We start from the raw sequence: 14,900 nt of genomic DNA on the forward strand, positions 1-14,900 counted from the left end.
CAAAACTCAACTGGACATGTTCCTGTGTAAATTCTCTAGGTCACCCTGCCTTGGCAGGGGGGTTGGACTGGATGATCTTCTGAGGTTCCTTCCAGCCCTAAAAATTTTGTGGACTGCCAACCCGTGTGGACCTGGGGCACCCCACAGGATGTTGCAGCCCACCCCACAATGCAATATGATTTCACCCATGGGGTATACCTTGACCTCAGACTGCCTCACGGGGTATCTCAACCTGCCTCACACCAATCCATGTCTGTGTGTGGGAAGAGATGTGCCGGGGGGCACATATGGGACTGAGGAGGGACGGTCCCCAGGAGGTGACAGGCAGCATCTGGTACCTCCACATGTAGCACAGAGCCTGGGTGAGCCCTTCAGGGATCTCCTGGTTCCTGAGCTTGCAGCTTGTGCTGCTTCTGGCCTCAGTGTTCCCCTAGCCACCAACTGCTCTGTCCCACTGCCCACCATGTTCCATTTCCACTGTGTTCCACTGTCCTTCTGTCCCAAATGCTTTCAGATGTCTGGCTTTTCCATCAATCTTTCCACCACCCCTTGGCCCAACAGCCCTGTCTCCTCCAACTTGTTACCTTCCATTTCTCACTGGCCCTCCATCTCCTCCATGGGCCATTGTCTCATCGTATCCCACCATCCCTATATGTTTTTCTCTACCACTCCATTTCCTCTATGTCCCTACACATCCCACAATCTCCATGTCCCACTATCTGTCCATTCTCTCCACATCCCAACATCTTCATGACTCATCATCCCCCCATTCCACCACCTCTCTGGCCCTCCATCTCCTCTATGTCTCACTATATTCTTCATGTTCCATCACCCCGCTATTTTCTTATGTCTCCCCATCCCTCCGCGTTCTCCCACTATATCCCATCATCCTTCCATGTTCTCCAGGTCCCAGACATGGAAAGATGAAGTAGCAGCATTGGTGGATAAGGTGGCTTGCCAGCTCCAGGAACACAAAGAAAATCTCAAAGCAGGGTATTTCAAGGACCCAAAAGGGTACCAGCAGGCTTTCAGTATATGGACCGGCCAGAAGGCAAAAATGAAATAGTACAGAATGGTAAATGCCATGGAACATAGGATAGATTTTTTCTTTGTTTCAGCTGGGATGGAATTTCTCAGTAGGGGCAAGGTCCGGGCGGGCGTCACAGTGGGAGAGCGTCTTTCCCTCTTTGGGAGGAAGGCCTCTTGGCACAGCTCCCGCCGCTTCCCGAGCCGGGAGCGGCCCCCACTCTGCTCTGCGCCCCTGCTGCTGCTGGCGGCGGCGGGCAAGGCGCCCAGCTTCAGCCCGGCAGAAGAAATGGAAGAGGGAGGGGGGCACCGCAGGCTGTCCCGCTCCGCCCCCGGCGGCTCCGGCTCCGGCTCCGCCCGCCTCTCCCCTTCGGGCTCCGCCGCGCCCGTTTCCCGGGGAGGCGGGTCGCCCCTCGGGGAATCGCCCTCGGCTCTCCGAGCTGCAGGCACGGCGGCAGCGGGGACCCCGGGCAGCGGCAGCGGGACAGCGCCCGGGGACGGACCCGCCCTGAGGCGGCAGCGGGAGCGGGCTGGTGCCTCCGCGTCCTGACCCTGGGGAGCGGCAGCGCTTTGCCTTGTTCTTGGGGTTGAGTTTGGGCACAGCCAGAGCGTGTGTGTGCGTGCCAGGAGCTCCTCAGCGAGCTGCTCCTGGAAGCGGTGTCCTTACAGCGACGAACGGCATCAGCTGCGGCTGGAGTCGCGCCGGTAAGTGCCTGTGCATCTGTTGTGGCACAGTACCTAGTACTGGCCTTTTCTTATTTATCTGCCGTTCATTTTCCCATTTAGAAGGATTTGTTTATATTTTCTTTTGCTCACTAGAAGTTGAGAAAGTAATGTATGGAGAAGTAGGGCGTTTGGTGTTGGATTTTATTATTTTTTTTTATTTGGGGATCGGGTTTGGTTTTACAAATAAAGGCCTGCTAATGGATAGCTACTGACTTTGCTTTTAGTTAGTGTATGTGAAGGAAAGGAAACCAAAGGCTGAAGTGTTTTCTGCTGTCTCGTGTACTTTTCACTGCTTTTGATGTGTCCTTGGAAATAGTTTTCTGAATGAAGAGGCATGATCCTCTTTAAAGGATCCCATAAAGAGCACTTTACAGGAAAACTTGAATGTTGTCTCAGATCTGAAACAAAAGTGTTTTGCATCTGATTCTCTAGAAATTGCTTGTGCTATATCCCCCAGAATGAGCAAGCCTGGTCTTTTGTCTTCACTATGAAATGTAGCATCTTGTTAATGTTCCGGGTGGGCTCAATTTGTTAAGTTGCCTGAAAAAGGGATGATATCAGTTAACTTTTACCATAAATATTTTCCATTATTGCAGGACAGCAATACCCTATGCCACTGAAACAACCAGAGAAGAGCCCACTTCCCTCCCAGATTCTGGGTCTCAGTGACCTTTCGAGAGCTCCCCATGAAGTGCCACTGCCTGGGTGCCACGGGAAGAGGATCAAAGAGACTGATTCAGCCTATGTGAGGCTGGCAAAGCAAGGAGGCCGACCTGGTGAGCATCTGTTTATATCTGCTTCTTTGGTTTTCCTTTGTTTTCTTTGGTTTTGCTTGAGTGCAGTGTAAAGTGCTTGTAGATGCTACAGAAGGATCCTCTGGACTTTTGAAATAAACTTGTGGAAAAAATGAGGAAATTAATTTACACCTGACAAAACAGCAATCTGAGAACAATGGTAGTGCTTTTGCAACTAGATAAGAAGTCAGAAAAGTACTGGCTTTTGTCTTTTTCTCTCCAGACTTACTGAAGCACTACACGCCTGTGGTAATGAAGTCCCCTCCAGCAGCATATGCTGCACCTGACTGGTTCACACACTGTGCCAATCCTGCAGGGGTTGAGAAACCACGGTAAGATTGCTAAGGCCCAACACATCTTGGCCTCCCTCTTCACCTATTAACATTTCTGATTGCTTCTGCACTGAAGTGCAGGATTTGTATACCTTGTACAAAGAAGCATTAAATCTTTGCCTGCAGGAGCTGTGTTTCCTCTCTACCAGATTATATGGTTCACAGAGAGTTTATGGCTGATGACCATCATGGTAAGAGTTATGAGAGAAGAAGAGGGCCTTTTGAGTTTGATACAAAAAGTGTTTGGCAGCGGGAAGCTGAGGACAAAGAAAATGCAGAGAAAAAGAAGGTAGGATGGAGAGGTATGCTGTGACTATGCTTTGTTTGTAGAGTTTGTGAAAACATCTCTGTTGCTTCTTACAGGAGGGAAGCTGCAATCCATGTTTCGGTATTCCAGAATCAATTTTTATATTGCAGTTAGAGAAGAAAAAGAAAGCCATGTTTTCTTAAGTGCTGCAGATGTAGTGTGAGAACCAGAAATGCAGTTTCCCATTACATGGTATATATACATCAGTATAAATAAAAAGCAGTAGTTAGTTTCTATCTTATACTTTATTTCCCCTGCAATTCATTCTTGGTGAAGAGACATCTTGTTTAGTAATCTTGGGTGAGGAAGAAAGAAGATGAGAACAGAAGACTATTCTGACAAAGGAGTTTAATTTAGTTTGAAATGCAAGAGTGTTCCCAGAGATACTGTGTTGGCTGTCTGAATGAAAGATGTATCCAAGACAAAGTAAGTATAGAACAAGCTATGCCCCAGACAAATCTTTCTGTATTGACACTGGTGTTTTGTCTTGGAGACCTTTCTGCTATCCTCCCTCTTTCATCCTCCCTGCCCCTGCCCAATTTAGATGCTGAAGCCTCATGTTTTTTAAATATCCTTTGTAAACTCAGTTGCTGTATCCTCCATAGGCCTTTGGGGTAAACCTGGAAAGGCATTTGATGTACTTGAACATTAGTACCTCCCTTCTTCAACAGAAGGGTAGATGTTGGGCATTTTAGGAAAAAAAGTCTTCAGCCTTTGCTGAGATGAGTAACTAGTGCAAATTCAGAATGATGTCTTCTGTAAATGGGAACAGCTCATTACTGAATAGGGTTGGGAATGTCTAGTGAGTCTGTGGCAACAGGCAAACAAGCAACATATGTTTAAACTGTAATTTGCCTGATGCTTGTAGGCAAAGCTTCTTTTTTTTTTCTATCATAGATTTAAGGCACTGAAAATAAAAACTTGACTTGCTGCTGTGCCTCTTAAAGGAATTCAACTAGGACTGAAAGGAAGTGCTGTTCCTCACTGCCTTACTTAAGAACCAATTATGTTCAGTGCCCTAAGAGTCAAACTTAACTTTGATATTAGTAGTTCAAACCCATGTGGTGACTTGTAAAGTGAAACTGAGATTCATTTCAGTTTTGGTGGAGTTTGGTTGAGACATAGTTTCATTCAGTCATATGCTTTATTTAGGACTAAATACAAAATTAATAAATGTTATATATTCAGCTCAGATCGTGAATATGCTGAGGCCCTCATATATAATTTACACTATTCTCCTGGAAGCTGAAGTTAAGTTTTGCCTAAGGTTCTAAATCTACCAAGTCTTTTTCTGTAAGATTAGGTGCCTGGGAAGACAGATTTTGTGTTGGTACGTTTAGCTCTACCTCCACACCACCAACTCTAATTTGGCTGTGCCTCACAGTACACTGAAAAGTGTATAATGTATCTTGAAATGTCACATGGTGCTTCTTTCACACCTACTTCTTGAATATCCTCTTTTGAGAAGTTTCTATCCCATGCTCTTTAGAGTATCTTCCCAAAGAGTCTTCCAAGTGAGACAATGGAACTAACCCTACCAAAGAGTCTCAATTTTAGTTTTTTACCATACAACTTGTATGTTGAAAGGTAAGAATAATGTATTCCAAAACACCACAGGCAAATTTCTAAATTTCTTATTTATTTGACTTCATGATCACACTGCAGCAGCAAACTACCTCAAGTATTTCTGGTAGTATTCAATACATACAAAAACTGGATGTATTGAAAATATTTTTCAGTCCAGTATGACTAAGCAGTTATTCAGAAGAGACATGCATGATGCAACTGTGGAGTTAAATCCCAAAGGGCGCACTTAGGAACAAGTGCAAAACCATTTAACCCCTAAGGGTACCTCTTCTGCTTGGTTTGGAAAACATTGCTCCCAAGTGGGCCTTTGCTCTGAAGGTTTAAAGCCTTTATGCTGCTTTGTTCTAAGTATTACAATCTCTGCTGGTCCTTGTGGTTTTTGCTGTGTAGAGGAGGACTGGAGATCCGGGGGACCATTACATGAGAATTTTGCAAATCAGCAAAGAGTGCATGAAGGATTTAGCCTTTGTGCTCATGGCAGAGTAATGGACTTCTGGCCCAGGGAGAAGCAGCCCATGGAAGTCTCACAAGGCTTAATAAGACCAAGTCCAGGGTCCTGCACCTGTGCTGGGACAACTGTTATCAGCACAGGCTGGAGGATGAACAGATCAGAGCAGCCCTGCCCAGAAGGACTTGGGGGTGCTGTGGGTGAGAGGCTGGACAGGACCCAGCCATGGGCACTCACAGCCCAGAGAGCCAAACGTGTCCTGGGCTGCATCCAAAGCAGCGTGGGCAGCAGGGGAGGGAGGGGATTCTGCACCTCTGCTCTGCTCTGGTGAGACCCCACTGCAGTGCTGCATCAGCTCTGGGCATCCCAGCAAAGGGAAAACAGGGAAATGTGGGAGCGAGTCCAGAGGAAGGCATAAAGATGATCAGAGGAATAGAGCAGCTCTCCTATGAAGAAAGGCTGAGAGATTTGGGATTGTTCATCCAAGAGAAGAGAAGAGAAGAGAAGGCTTTGGGGTGACCTAGTTATGACTTTCCTAGTACCTGAAGGGACCCTGTGAGAAAGATAGAGTGGGACCTTTCACAAGGGCATGTAGTGACAGGACAAAGGAGAATGGATTTCAACTCAAAGAGAGTTGGGTTAGACTAGATGTTAGGAAAAAATTCTTTACTGTGAGAGTGATGAGGCACTGGCACAACTTGCCCAGTGAAATTGTGGATGCCCCATCTCTGGAAGTCTTGAAAGTCAGGCTGGATGGAGCTCTGAGCTACCTGGTCTAGTGAAAGATGTCCCTGTGGCAAGGGAGGTGGAACTTGATGATCTTTAAGGACCCTTTAAGCCAAACCATTCTGTGATTCAGTGATCCTTTTGCCTGTGCATCTTATAGCCCAGTTGGGTTGGGTTGAAAAAGCTGTGGCTTTAAGAAGGAGGAAGGCCTGTAGGGGTGAGAGGTCAGTTGGAGGTGTCATCAGAGTTTGCATCAGTATTTGGCAATATCCCTGTGGCACTGGTAAGATTATTCTTTCATCTCTGAAGTCCTCTCTTTCAGGCACTTGTCTGAAATGTCTGTGTATAGATGCATATGTATTTAGGTATGTATGTGCTGATGCAAAATGGTTGCTCATCTGAGGCCAGGATTTTACCTCAGAGAGAGATTTGAAATTTTGTCCTTGATCACACAGGAGCCAGGATTTAATCTAAAGGCTTTTATCTCTTATCTTTTATCTGGCTGCAGGTATCCATTGTTCTTCATATGCTAGCCAGATGCAGTACATATTCTAGGTCATGTTTCTTGAATCCAAAATTAATAAATGTGTATTTATAATAAACATAGTAATTTTTAGAGTATATTGTAACCATCTCTTCAGAGAGGGAGAAAACACTTTAAACCAAGAACATGTCCTGTGTAGTTTGTTTGTAAAAAAAAAATGCCCTGTGCAGTTTGTTTTATGTGGGAAAATTGGTGGCTGTTACTAAATAGAGACTTGTCAAAGGGAAAAAGCCCCCTCAGCTATAATCACTGAAGTATAGTGGCACAAGAGTCTGTTTTAATGCTGAATTTGTGCAGCAAAGTAACAAATAGCACCTGAATGGATTGCAGGTGCCCCCCAAAGCCAAATTCTGATCCGTTCCGTTGCTACTTTTGTCATTAATTAGTTTACTTGAACAGCGAGGAGGGGTTTGATCCCTGCAGTATAAGCTGGCCTCTCATTTAATGCCAAGAAAGGCAACATTTAAAACGATGCTCTTGCTCACAGCCTTCAAGACTTTTCTCTTTGTCTTTCCTGTCCCCTTTTTCTTGACTTTATTTTGGACAGTTTGAACCTTTTTCTGTCTCTAGTCGAAGTCTCTCTACTTCTACTCTCCCTTTGTCCTTTAATTAACCCTTTAATTACTAGACCTCCTTTCCTTGTGCTCCTGTTTGATGCCAAGAGGGAAATCTCTCTCTCCATCTGCTATTTGTTTATCCTGACTATCGAATTGAGTTGTGTTTCTGTGTTGCCCTTCGTGCCATCCTGCCTTCAGCATGTGACAAATGTCACCCGAGGTTGTTTTTGTCAGTTGAAACTGTAGGTAATTGTGTCCTGGATCTGAAACTTGCAGGTCAAATCTGAAGTGGTCCAGTGATAGAGGGAAGGCAGTGCTAGCATTTCTGCACAATGGGATGGCATTTCTGAAATGTAAAGCACAAGTAGGCTGCTTCAGCAAGCAGTGTGAGCAAACTTGAGAAGCAGTTCTAAGCAGCTAATGTGGTTTTTAACCTCCAGGTTGGACAAAGACCCTCCTTTTCATCTCACATAGCTGTCTCTGATATCACTGCATGCTCTTGCTGATCTCATCTCTCCTCTTTGACAAATGGCCCAGTCTGACTCCACTGAAGTCTGAAGGGGTTTCAGCACTGACTTTACACGTGTTTGCATTGACATCCTGGCTCAGAATCAGTACAACTGTCTGTCCCAGGTTTCACTTTCTTTGAGATAATAAAAGAACTTACATTCTCTGAACATTCAGATCTGCTTTTTCTTTGAGGCTTCCTAATTAGTTCATTGTTTAGATGTATTCAAAGGCTATTATGCTTTTGTTTGCTCTTTCCATACTCACTGTGCACAAGCTCCTTGAGAAGTCCTTGGTGTGTTTACATTTTGGAATCTTCTCCTTATAGAGGTTTTCATGGGTGTTTTGTAGCATCTGCAATCCTAGTGTGACTGCTGTTCATGCATCTAATTTTTGCACTTCATAATTTTTTGCTTGTTAACTGTATTGCAGTATCTATGTTCACATACGTGGAAAGTATTGTCAGCCTTAATGTACTTGTAAATTTACAGAACAATATATTTCACTTTTAGTTACTCTGTCCTGATTTTTTTGTAAATAACCTGCAAATAACATCTCTTATTCCATGGGGCACTCTCCTGTGTTGCATGTTTAAAAAAGAAAATAGTCAAATAATATGTAGGTTCTAACTCAAAGGATATTTTAGTGTAACACAAAAACTTTGTTAATAAGCTTTGAAAATTCTGTGCTATCTTCAGGACTTCCCCCTTGTCCACTTTTCTTTGTGCAATGATGGAAGCTGTAAGTAGTTTTTAAAGATGTTTTGTTTTTTTTTAACTCAGAATTTCTTAGCAACTATTAGTGAAAAATATCTGGGAGTTGTTAAGGATATTTAATTTCATGCTTTTATTTGAGAGGGAGGTGAGGTGACCCTTTAGCAGCTGTTGATTTTGATCAAAGTTAAAATAAAGAGCTTTGGTATGTGTTGCCCATGTTTCTCCACTACTTATTGGTTTTCCCACTTTCAGTTCTGGGGTGTGTGTTGTCTTTCTCTGGCTTTCTAGGTGTCATGTTTCAGTCTTCTAGTCAACACTGAGTTTCTTTACCTGTCATTGGAAAGATGATAAAAGTAAAATACATTTTTCTGTTGTAGGCTTCCCCCAATATATATGTATTTGTTTGAATATCAAACCTCTTATTAATATACCACAACAGTTTTCTTATTATATAGGATGTTTTATGCTTTTTATTAAAAACAAAAACCAAACAAACTAAAAAAGAAGTAGCAATTAAACCGTGAGTTAATTTCTAGTTTTCCTGAGTTTAGTAAGACTGGTCTGTTTTCATATTCTGCAAAAAGAGAAATGGTCCAAGATGAGAAGTTGCTATGGATAAGTTTGAATTTGAAGCTTAATTTAAAGTGTACCGTGAGGGAAAGGCTTGTGTAGAGGACACTGTGGAGAGAGAAACAGCGAATCTCATGTAGAATAACTAACTAAGGGGCTGCTTTATCTTTTGTTATTTCTCAATAATCCATTACTTGTACTTATGGAAATAATGTAGATAAGACATGGAAATTTGAACACAGTTAGGCCTTTAATATCACCCTCACTTTTGAAGGCTATGCTATTGTGTTATCTTCTTATTTTTTTCATAAGTCCTTTTTTGTTGAGCCAAGATTTCTCTAACACAGGTAAAGCTTCCACCTATAAGCCCTAAATATCCAAGCAGAATGCCAACTGTTTCTACAAATCAGGAATTTAGTGGAGAAAATAAGCTTTCCTTCCCACCCATGTAAGTAGTGCATTTATGAAAATCATTGAACACCTAAGCCTGCAACTATTCATGTGTACAAGTAAAATTGTTCCTTGTGAAAGTGCAGGAATTAGCTGATATGTGTATGGTCCTTGTGGATCTTTATTGCTGTTAAATTTGTTATCATATGTGATGCTAAAATAATTTTAAAAGTGTCTAAAGCAACTAAAATAACAGTACTTTAACTCATATTAGAAAATTATTCAATATAACTTTGTGTTAAGAAAACTAAACATAGAGTGGCATATCATCATGTAGCAGAATTTTTTGTTATTCTAGACTGCTTTTTTTTCTTAATACCAGTGAACAGGTGAAAATGATAATCTACATTGTTAGTTCTGTTAGTGTAGGTTACAGAGAAACAAGTAGGACTGACACTTTAAGGAAAGACATAAACTGTAGCCTTTAGAAGCCTTTAGAAGCCTTTATACAGAGCAAAAATACTCTGATGCACACCTGAAAGAGGAATTGTAAGCAAATTTTTATGTCATTTGTGATGTGATGTAACCACATCATCAGTTGTGTGCACAGCTGAATTGTTTCAGCATATTTTGTCTGAAAAATTTATTGCTCAGTCATCAGTAGTCCTAGTATGTTTTAGAACTATGTTAATGCTGCCAAATAAGTGATTAAACTGTCAAATGAATTTAAGAAAAAATTTGTAACATAATTTAACTTTTGTGCACCACAGAATGAGTACTGTCAGTCTTTTTCACTTACATATTATTTTGCACTTTTTGTCTTTAAGACCAGAACTGTGTAAGCATTATAAATGTGAAATTCCAATGAAACAGATGTCTCTTCTCATGTAAATTTGCACAATACTAAATCAGGCATAGTTCTGTGCTTTTGTTTATTTTTGGTTTTTCTTCTTAGATGATTACATGTAGAATATATGTTTTGTTATTTATAAATAAATTATAAGGCTAGAAATGGTTATATTTTAAAATTGGTATTATAATTAGAAATAAATTCTAATATAAGGCCTTTTCTGTGCAAAATATTATTTTTCCATGTAGCCCCCATTTCTGTTTACTTTTGCTTTTGTTTTCCTTTAATATATTTGTATTTACAGGCCTGCTCAGAGAAAAAGTGGAGCAGTAAATTTTAGCAAATTAATAAGCAGTGGTTATGGGACTGACTGGTTGCAGCAGTCTACTGGATGTGAAAAAAAGATTGAAGAGACATCAGAAAATAGTGAGCACTCTGAAGGTAACGTTATTGAAAGCTTTCTTTTAAAATGAGCTGAGCTCTCAAGGTAACAGCAGAGGGCAGCCTTAGTATTTGTGTGGCTCTCTGAATATGGTGAGACACACTGAATTATTGTGCTTAGTTTACAATACCCTATAACCAGCTAAAGAAAGGAGTGCTCCTGTTTGTAGTTAGTGAAGGCAGGCGCTTTCATGGACTTTTTTCATCTCTACAATTGCAGTATGCTCTGTTCCAATCCAGGGGCTTCTGTGTTCTGATCCAGGGGCTTCTCTGTGGTGTGTTTCCATAAAATGCTGCAGAGACACAGCCATCCTGCCTAAATTTAAGCAGACTGTAAAATATTTGTTGCCTTGTTGGTATGACTATTCTTTTGCTCCTAATATTTTTCTGAAAACTTCTGTCACAAGTGTCATTGATACTCATGTTTAAGAAGTAGAGCACTGCTTGTAGAAATTTGTCAAAATAAATATATGCCCATTGTTGAAGGCAGTGGAATTTCAGCAGTTTAAGAGAAAAAAGTTATCCAGTGTCATGCTTTCAAACCTTACTTTATCATTCACGGTAGTAATAGCTACTGAATACTTCATTTGGAAACAAATATAAAGGTTAAAGGGTGGGAAAATTTCTCTTACTTCTGTCAAAGACCTTTTGCTTTGGTAACCATGCTGGCTCTATCAGTTTTCTATAGCAATGTTTGGAAATGCTATTGGACCTCCCATTCCCTGCACTGGAATTTTTTTTTTTAATTTGTGTCAGGGAATCCTTTTGTATCCCTTGGCCTTGATATGTTAATGTATGAAAGTCTTAGAGGCCAGGTATTTTAATTTTTCTGACACTTCAGCTCTGTCTGAATTAAATTTTGTGTCTTCCATTAATGTATCTACAGTGTATTTTTTTTTAATTTTTTTTTTGTGTGTGTGCAAAACCTCTTCCTCCAGGTGAGTATCAGGAGAAAACAGAGAACTAGAAGTTGTGTGGTTTTGTTCAGAAGAAAAAATGTCATAAAACTGAGGGATGAAGCCAGATCTCGGTCTGGATCTGAAGGAGAATGGTTAACATTAGAAGCCACTTTTCAAGTTAACTTAAGTATCCAAACTCTGATCATGCAGAGGATGTTGCTTTGAGAGGTTCAGTGACCCAACATGTCAACCATGAAGCCTAAAAGTGCTCTTCCTCATCATAAAAGAAAACCTTGAATATTCTTCTTTGTTTTCAGATTCTATTCAACTGTCTTGTTTGCTGACATTTTTCTTTCCCATTACTCTGAGTAAAATTAAAGGGGATTTCAAAATCTCAATTTCCTTAATTTGGTGCTAGTTGATTTCTTTAATATGTGTGCCTCTAATGAGACATCTGAGATACAAAGAAAACTTGAAAATTTTTTGGAGTAAGCATGAAATTGGTTTGGTTATACCACTTAAACAAAAGAGAAGAAAAATATGGGTACACTATAAAGGCTACTGAAAAGTCAGTGTGCTGCATAGGTTGACATATAGATACATCTAATTTTTGAGTTGCTTTTATTTTTCATTTTTTTCGATAGTGTGATACCTGCTTTACTTCTATTGCCTTTGTTTGCAATCATAGCTATTCCAATAGAGATTGGTTCTGTATCACAGTGTAAAAAGAGATTGCTTTTAATACTCTTAACAATATAGTTTCATCCAGGTGTGTGTCTTCCTTCAGTTTTGATCTTGTCCTTTTGATTCTTTTAAGTAATTGCTGATGGTAGTGCTTTTACTTTTTTTCCCCACTTGTGTACTTTTTTCTGTTCATCCAAAGCAATTGGCAGCATGAGCACCTTGCAGCTCCCTTTTGAGATGGAGCTTTCTCTGTTCTTACTTGCACAGAATAAGCCCTAGACACATCAGGAAGGAGATACAATCCATTCCATATGTAAATCTATAATCTCTTTGTTTTGGGGTACAGATTTGCAAATTTCTTAGGTAGCTTGTTTATCTTGTTAATTCAAAATGAAAAGTAGTGGAATTTATATGTATTTTGACATGAGGAAGAAACCAAAATTTTTAGATGACCTTTTTATTACTATGGTTGAAATTATTCTGTGAACTTTAATATTTTTTTCCTTTTCAGGAAAAAAGATTCAGAAGGCTCTGAATCACCACCTGCAAACAATGAGTTAGAAGCCACCGTTTCAGGGATGTAACAAGTAACTTGAAAGATTCTTGGGGAAACTAAAGCTTTATATTGCTTATATAGCCCACTATTTACATGTTGGCTAGATTATTTTTGTAACTTAACGCATCCCTGATTGAGATGTTTGTGAGATGGATGAACTTCGTTGGGCATGATTGCAGCAAATTTTGAAGAACAGACAACAGCTGCCAGTGCTTACTTATAGACCTTTTCTTAATATAATTAACAAAGCTAAGCTGAGGTTTTTCCCTGCACAAGACTCCTGCTGCTTTGCTGTTCTCAAAGAGGATTACCATATTGCTGCTGACTTGACTAGACACAGGCATGCTATTGATGTGTTCAAATCAACAAGTTTCTTTAGTTAAGCACAGCTGTACTCATGAATTATGCCACAAAGAAAGGTGAAGGGGAACTGTATGGTATGGGATGAAATGTAGCTAGAAAGAACTGAACTGGTGTGGATACTTGCAGTAAAAAAGTCAAACCTTCAGAAAAGAGTGCTTCTTCATCCCAAAAGCTCATTTACTTTGAACAGACAAGAACTAGTTGATCAGTCATAGTATTCAGCCACATAATTAAAGATCTGGTGGCATTTCCTGGTGTAGTCTCATTGTATAGAAGCTGAATCATTGCTTAACAGTTCTATGGACTCAGCTATCTATGATGTCAGCACTTTCAGCTGTTAGATAAAAAAATTATCTATCCTGAAGTCTTGACTGCAGCAAAAATATTATATGCTAGATCACTGTTTATTCGCACAAGCAGAAGTTTGTACTTTGAAATAGCAATGTATAAATGTTGTACTTTAATATTTTGAAAAAGTTAAGATACACTGATATTTCAACACTTGCTATTTTATCTATTTGGATTAGGATATATCCCTGAAATCTAATTAATAATTAAATATTGATTATAAAGTCCACTAGAAAGTGGGTGCAATTTCATTACCATGTTTTTTGCTAATACCATGAAAAGCAAACTCTTAATTTTTATATTTTCCTCTTCAGATTACATTCAGTACATTTTACACCTTTGAATCCAAGTCCTGAAGGTTCTAAAATGTATTAATAAATATAGATTTCTTTGAACAGAATGTTTAGAGTATTTGGTTTAATACTGCTCCTTTAGAACCTTGATGCAAAAATTGATTGGAAATAGGTAAACCATTGCTAATCTGAACCCTCAAAATTTTCAGCAAACTGTAGAAATTTTGCTGTTGATGTTGTTAGACCTAGCACCTGAGTCCATCTTTGCTATCCATTATTTTGAACAATTCAACTAAATTGTATTTAAAAAAATAAAAGGCTAAGACATATGCAAATGCTTAAATGTACAGTTATTGTCTGCTCAGCAAATTTTTCTAAATATAAAAAAAGCTTACATCAAGCTGTAACTTTAGTGGTGTGTGAGATTACTCACCTTGTATCTGTTTTCACTTACAATTTGTGTTGTGAATTATGTCCAGATACATTAATTTTGCAGTGAAAGCAGAGCTTTTGAGGAAATCCAGTTTTCTAGGCTACCCTTATCAGGGGATGCCAGAGTTGGAGCTCATAGCATTAAAACCTGACCAGTTGTGGTGTGTTGACCTTGGCTGGACACCAGGTGCCTGCCAAGCCTCTCTATCACTCCCCTTCCCAGCCCAACAGGGGAGAGAAAATAAGGTGGAACAGAACTCGCAGGAGTGACTCCAGTAAAGGGCAACAAAAGAGCTGGTGAAGGTTTGAGAAAGTAAGTCCAGTGAGGATCAGCTGAGGGAGCTGGGGTTGTTTAGGCTGCAGAAAAGGAGCCTCAGGGGTAACCTGACCACCAAGTGCCTAAAAGGAGTTTGTAGCCAGGTGGATGTAGGTTTCTCCCAGCCAACTGCTGACAAAATGAGAGGAAACAGCCAGGCGAGATTGAGGCTGGACATCAGGGAGAATTTCTTCACCAAAAGGAGGGTTAAGCATTGGAATGGGCTGTCCAGGGAAGTGGTGGAGTCACCATCCTTGGAAATGTTCAAGAAGCAGCCATATATGACAGTGCTAGGTGGTGCTCAGCTGAAGGTTGGGCTTGATGATCATGGTGGTCTTTTCCAATTTAAATGATGGTCATTAATGTGTATTCAGCTTTCCTTCCTCAAGCCAAGGAGAGGTTTGAAATGCACTGTTGGCCAACTGAATCTGAATGGATCACAGTTTGAATACTGCAAGGTAGAGTATTAACAGCCTGAGATTTCTCTT

The 14,900-nt window shown here is 40.5% G+C and overlaps 1 protein-coding gene across 1 annotated transcript; it reads left to right on the top strand.

Annotated features, from left to right (window-relative positions):
- The first annotated feature begins 1,456 nt into the window (after window positions 1-1,456).
- On the top strand, window positions 1,457-13,999 carry C1H7orf57 (chromosome 1 C7orf57 homolog). Its single transcript, XM_066545798.1, has 7 exons — window positions 1,457-1,731; window positions 2,349-2,528; window positions 2,770-2,878; window positions 3,005-3,167; window positions 9,188-9,288; window positions 10,385-10,521; window positions 12,616-13,999. The coding sequence occupies exons 2-7, from the start codon at window positions 2,363-2,365 to the stop codon at window positions 12,663-12,665; spliced, it is 726 nt and encodes a 241-aa protein (XP_066401895.1). The 5' UTR covers window positions 1,457-1,731; window positions 2,349-2,362; the 3' UTR covers window positions 12,666-13,999.
- The last annotated feature ends 901 nt before the right edge of the window (window positions 14,000-14,900 follow it).

This window comes from Molothrus aeneus, chromosome 1, assembly GCF_037042795.1.
Source record: "Molothrus aeneus isolate 106 chromosome 1, BPBGC_Maene_1.0, whole genome shotgun sequence".
Lineage (NCBI taxonomy): Eukaryota > Metazoa > Chordata > Aves > Passeriformes > Icteridae > Molothrus > Molothrus aeneus.

Bases quoted from the DNA above. Each gene is read 5' to 3' on its own strand.
- C1H7orf57 (XM_066545798.1), top strand. From the start codon at position 2,363: ATGCCACTGAAACAACCAGAGAAGAGCCCACTTCCCTCCCAGATTCTG. The intron at 2,529-2,769 runs GTGAGCATCTGT...TTTTCTCTCCAG, and splicing joins AAAGCAAGGAGGCCGACCTG to ACTTACTGAAGCACTACACG. The intron at 3,168-9,187 runs GTAGGATGGAGA...TCTCTAACACAG, and splicing joins AAAATGCAGAGAAAAAGAAG to GTAAAGCTTCCACCTATAAG.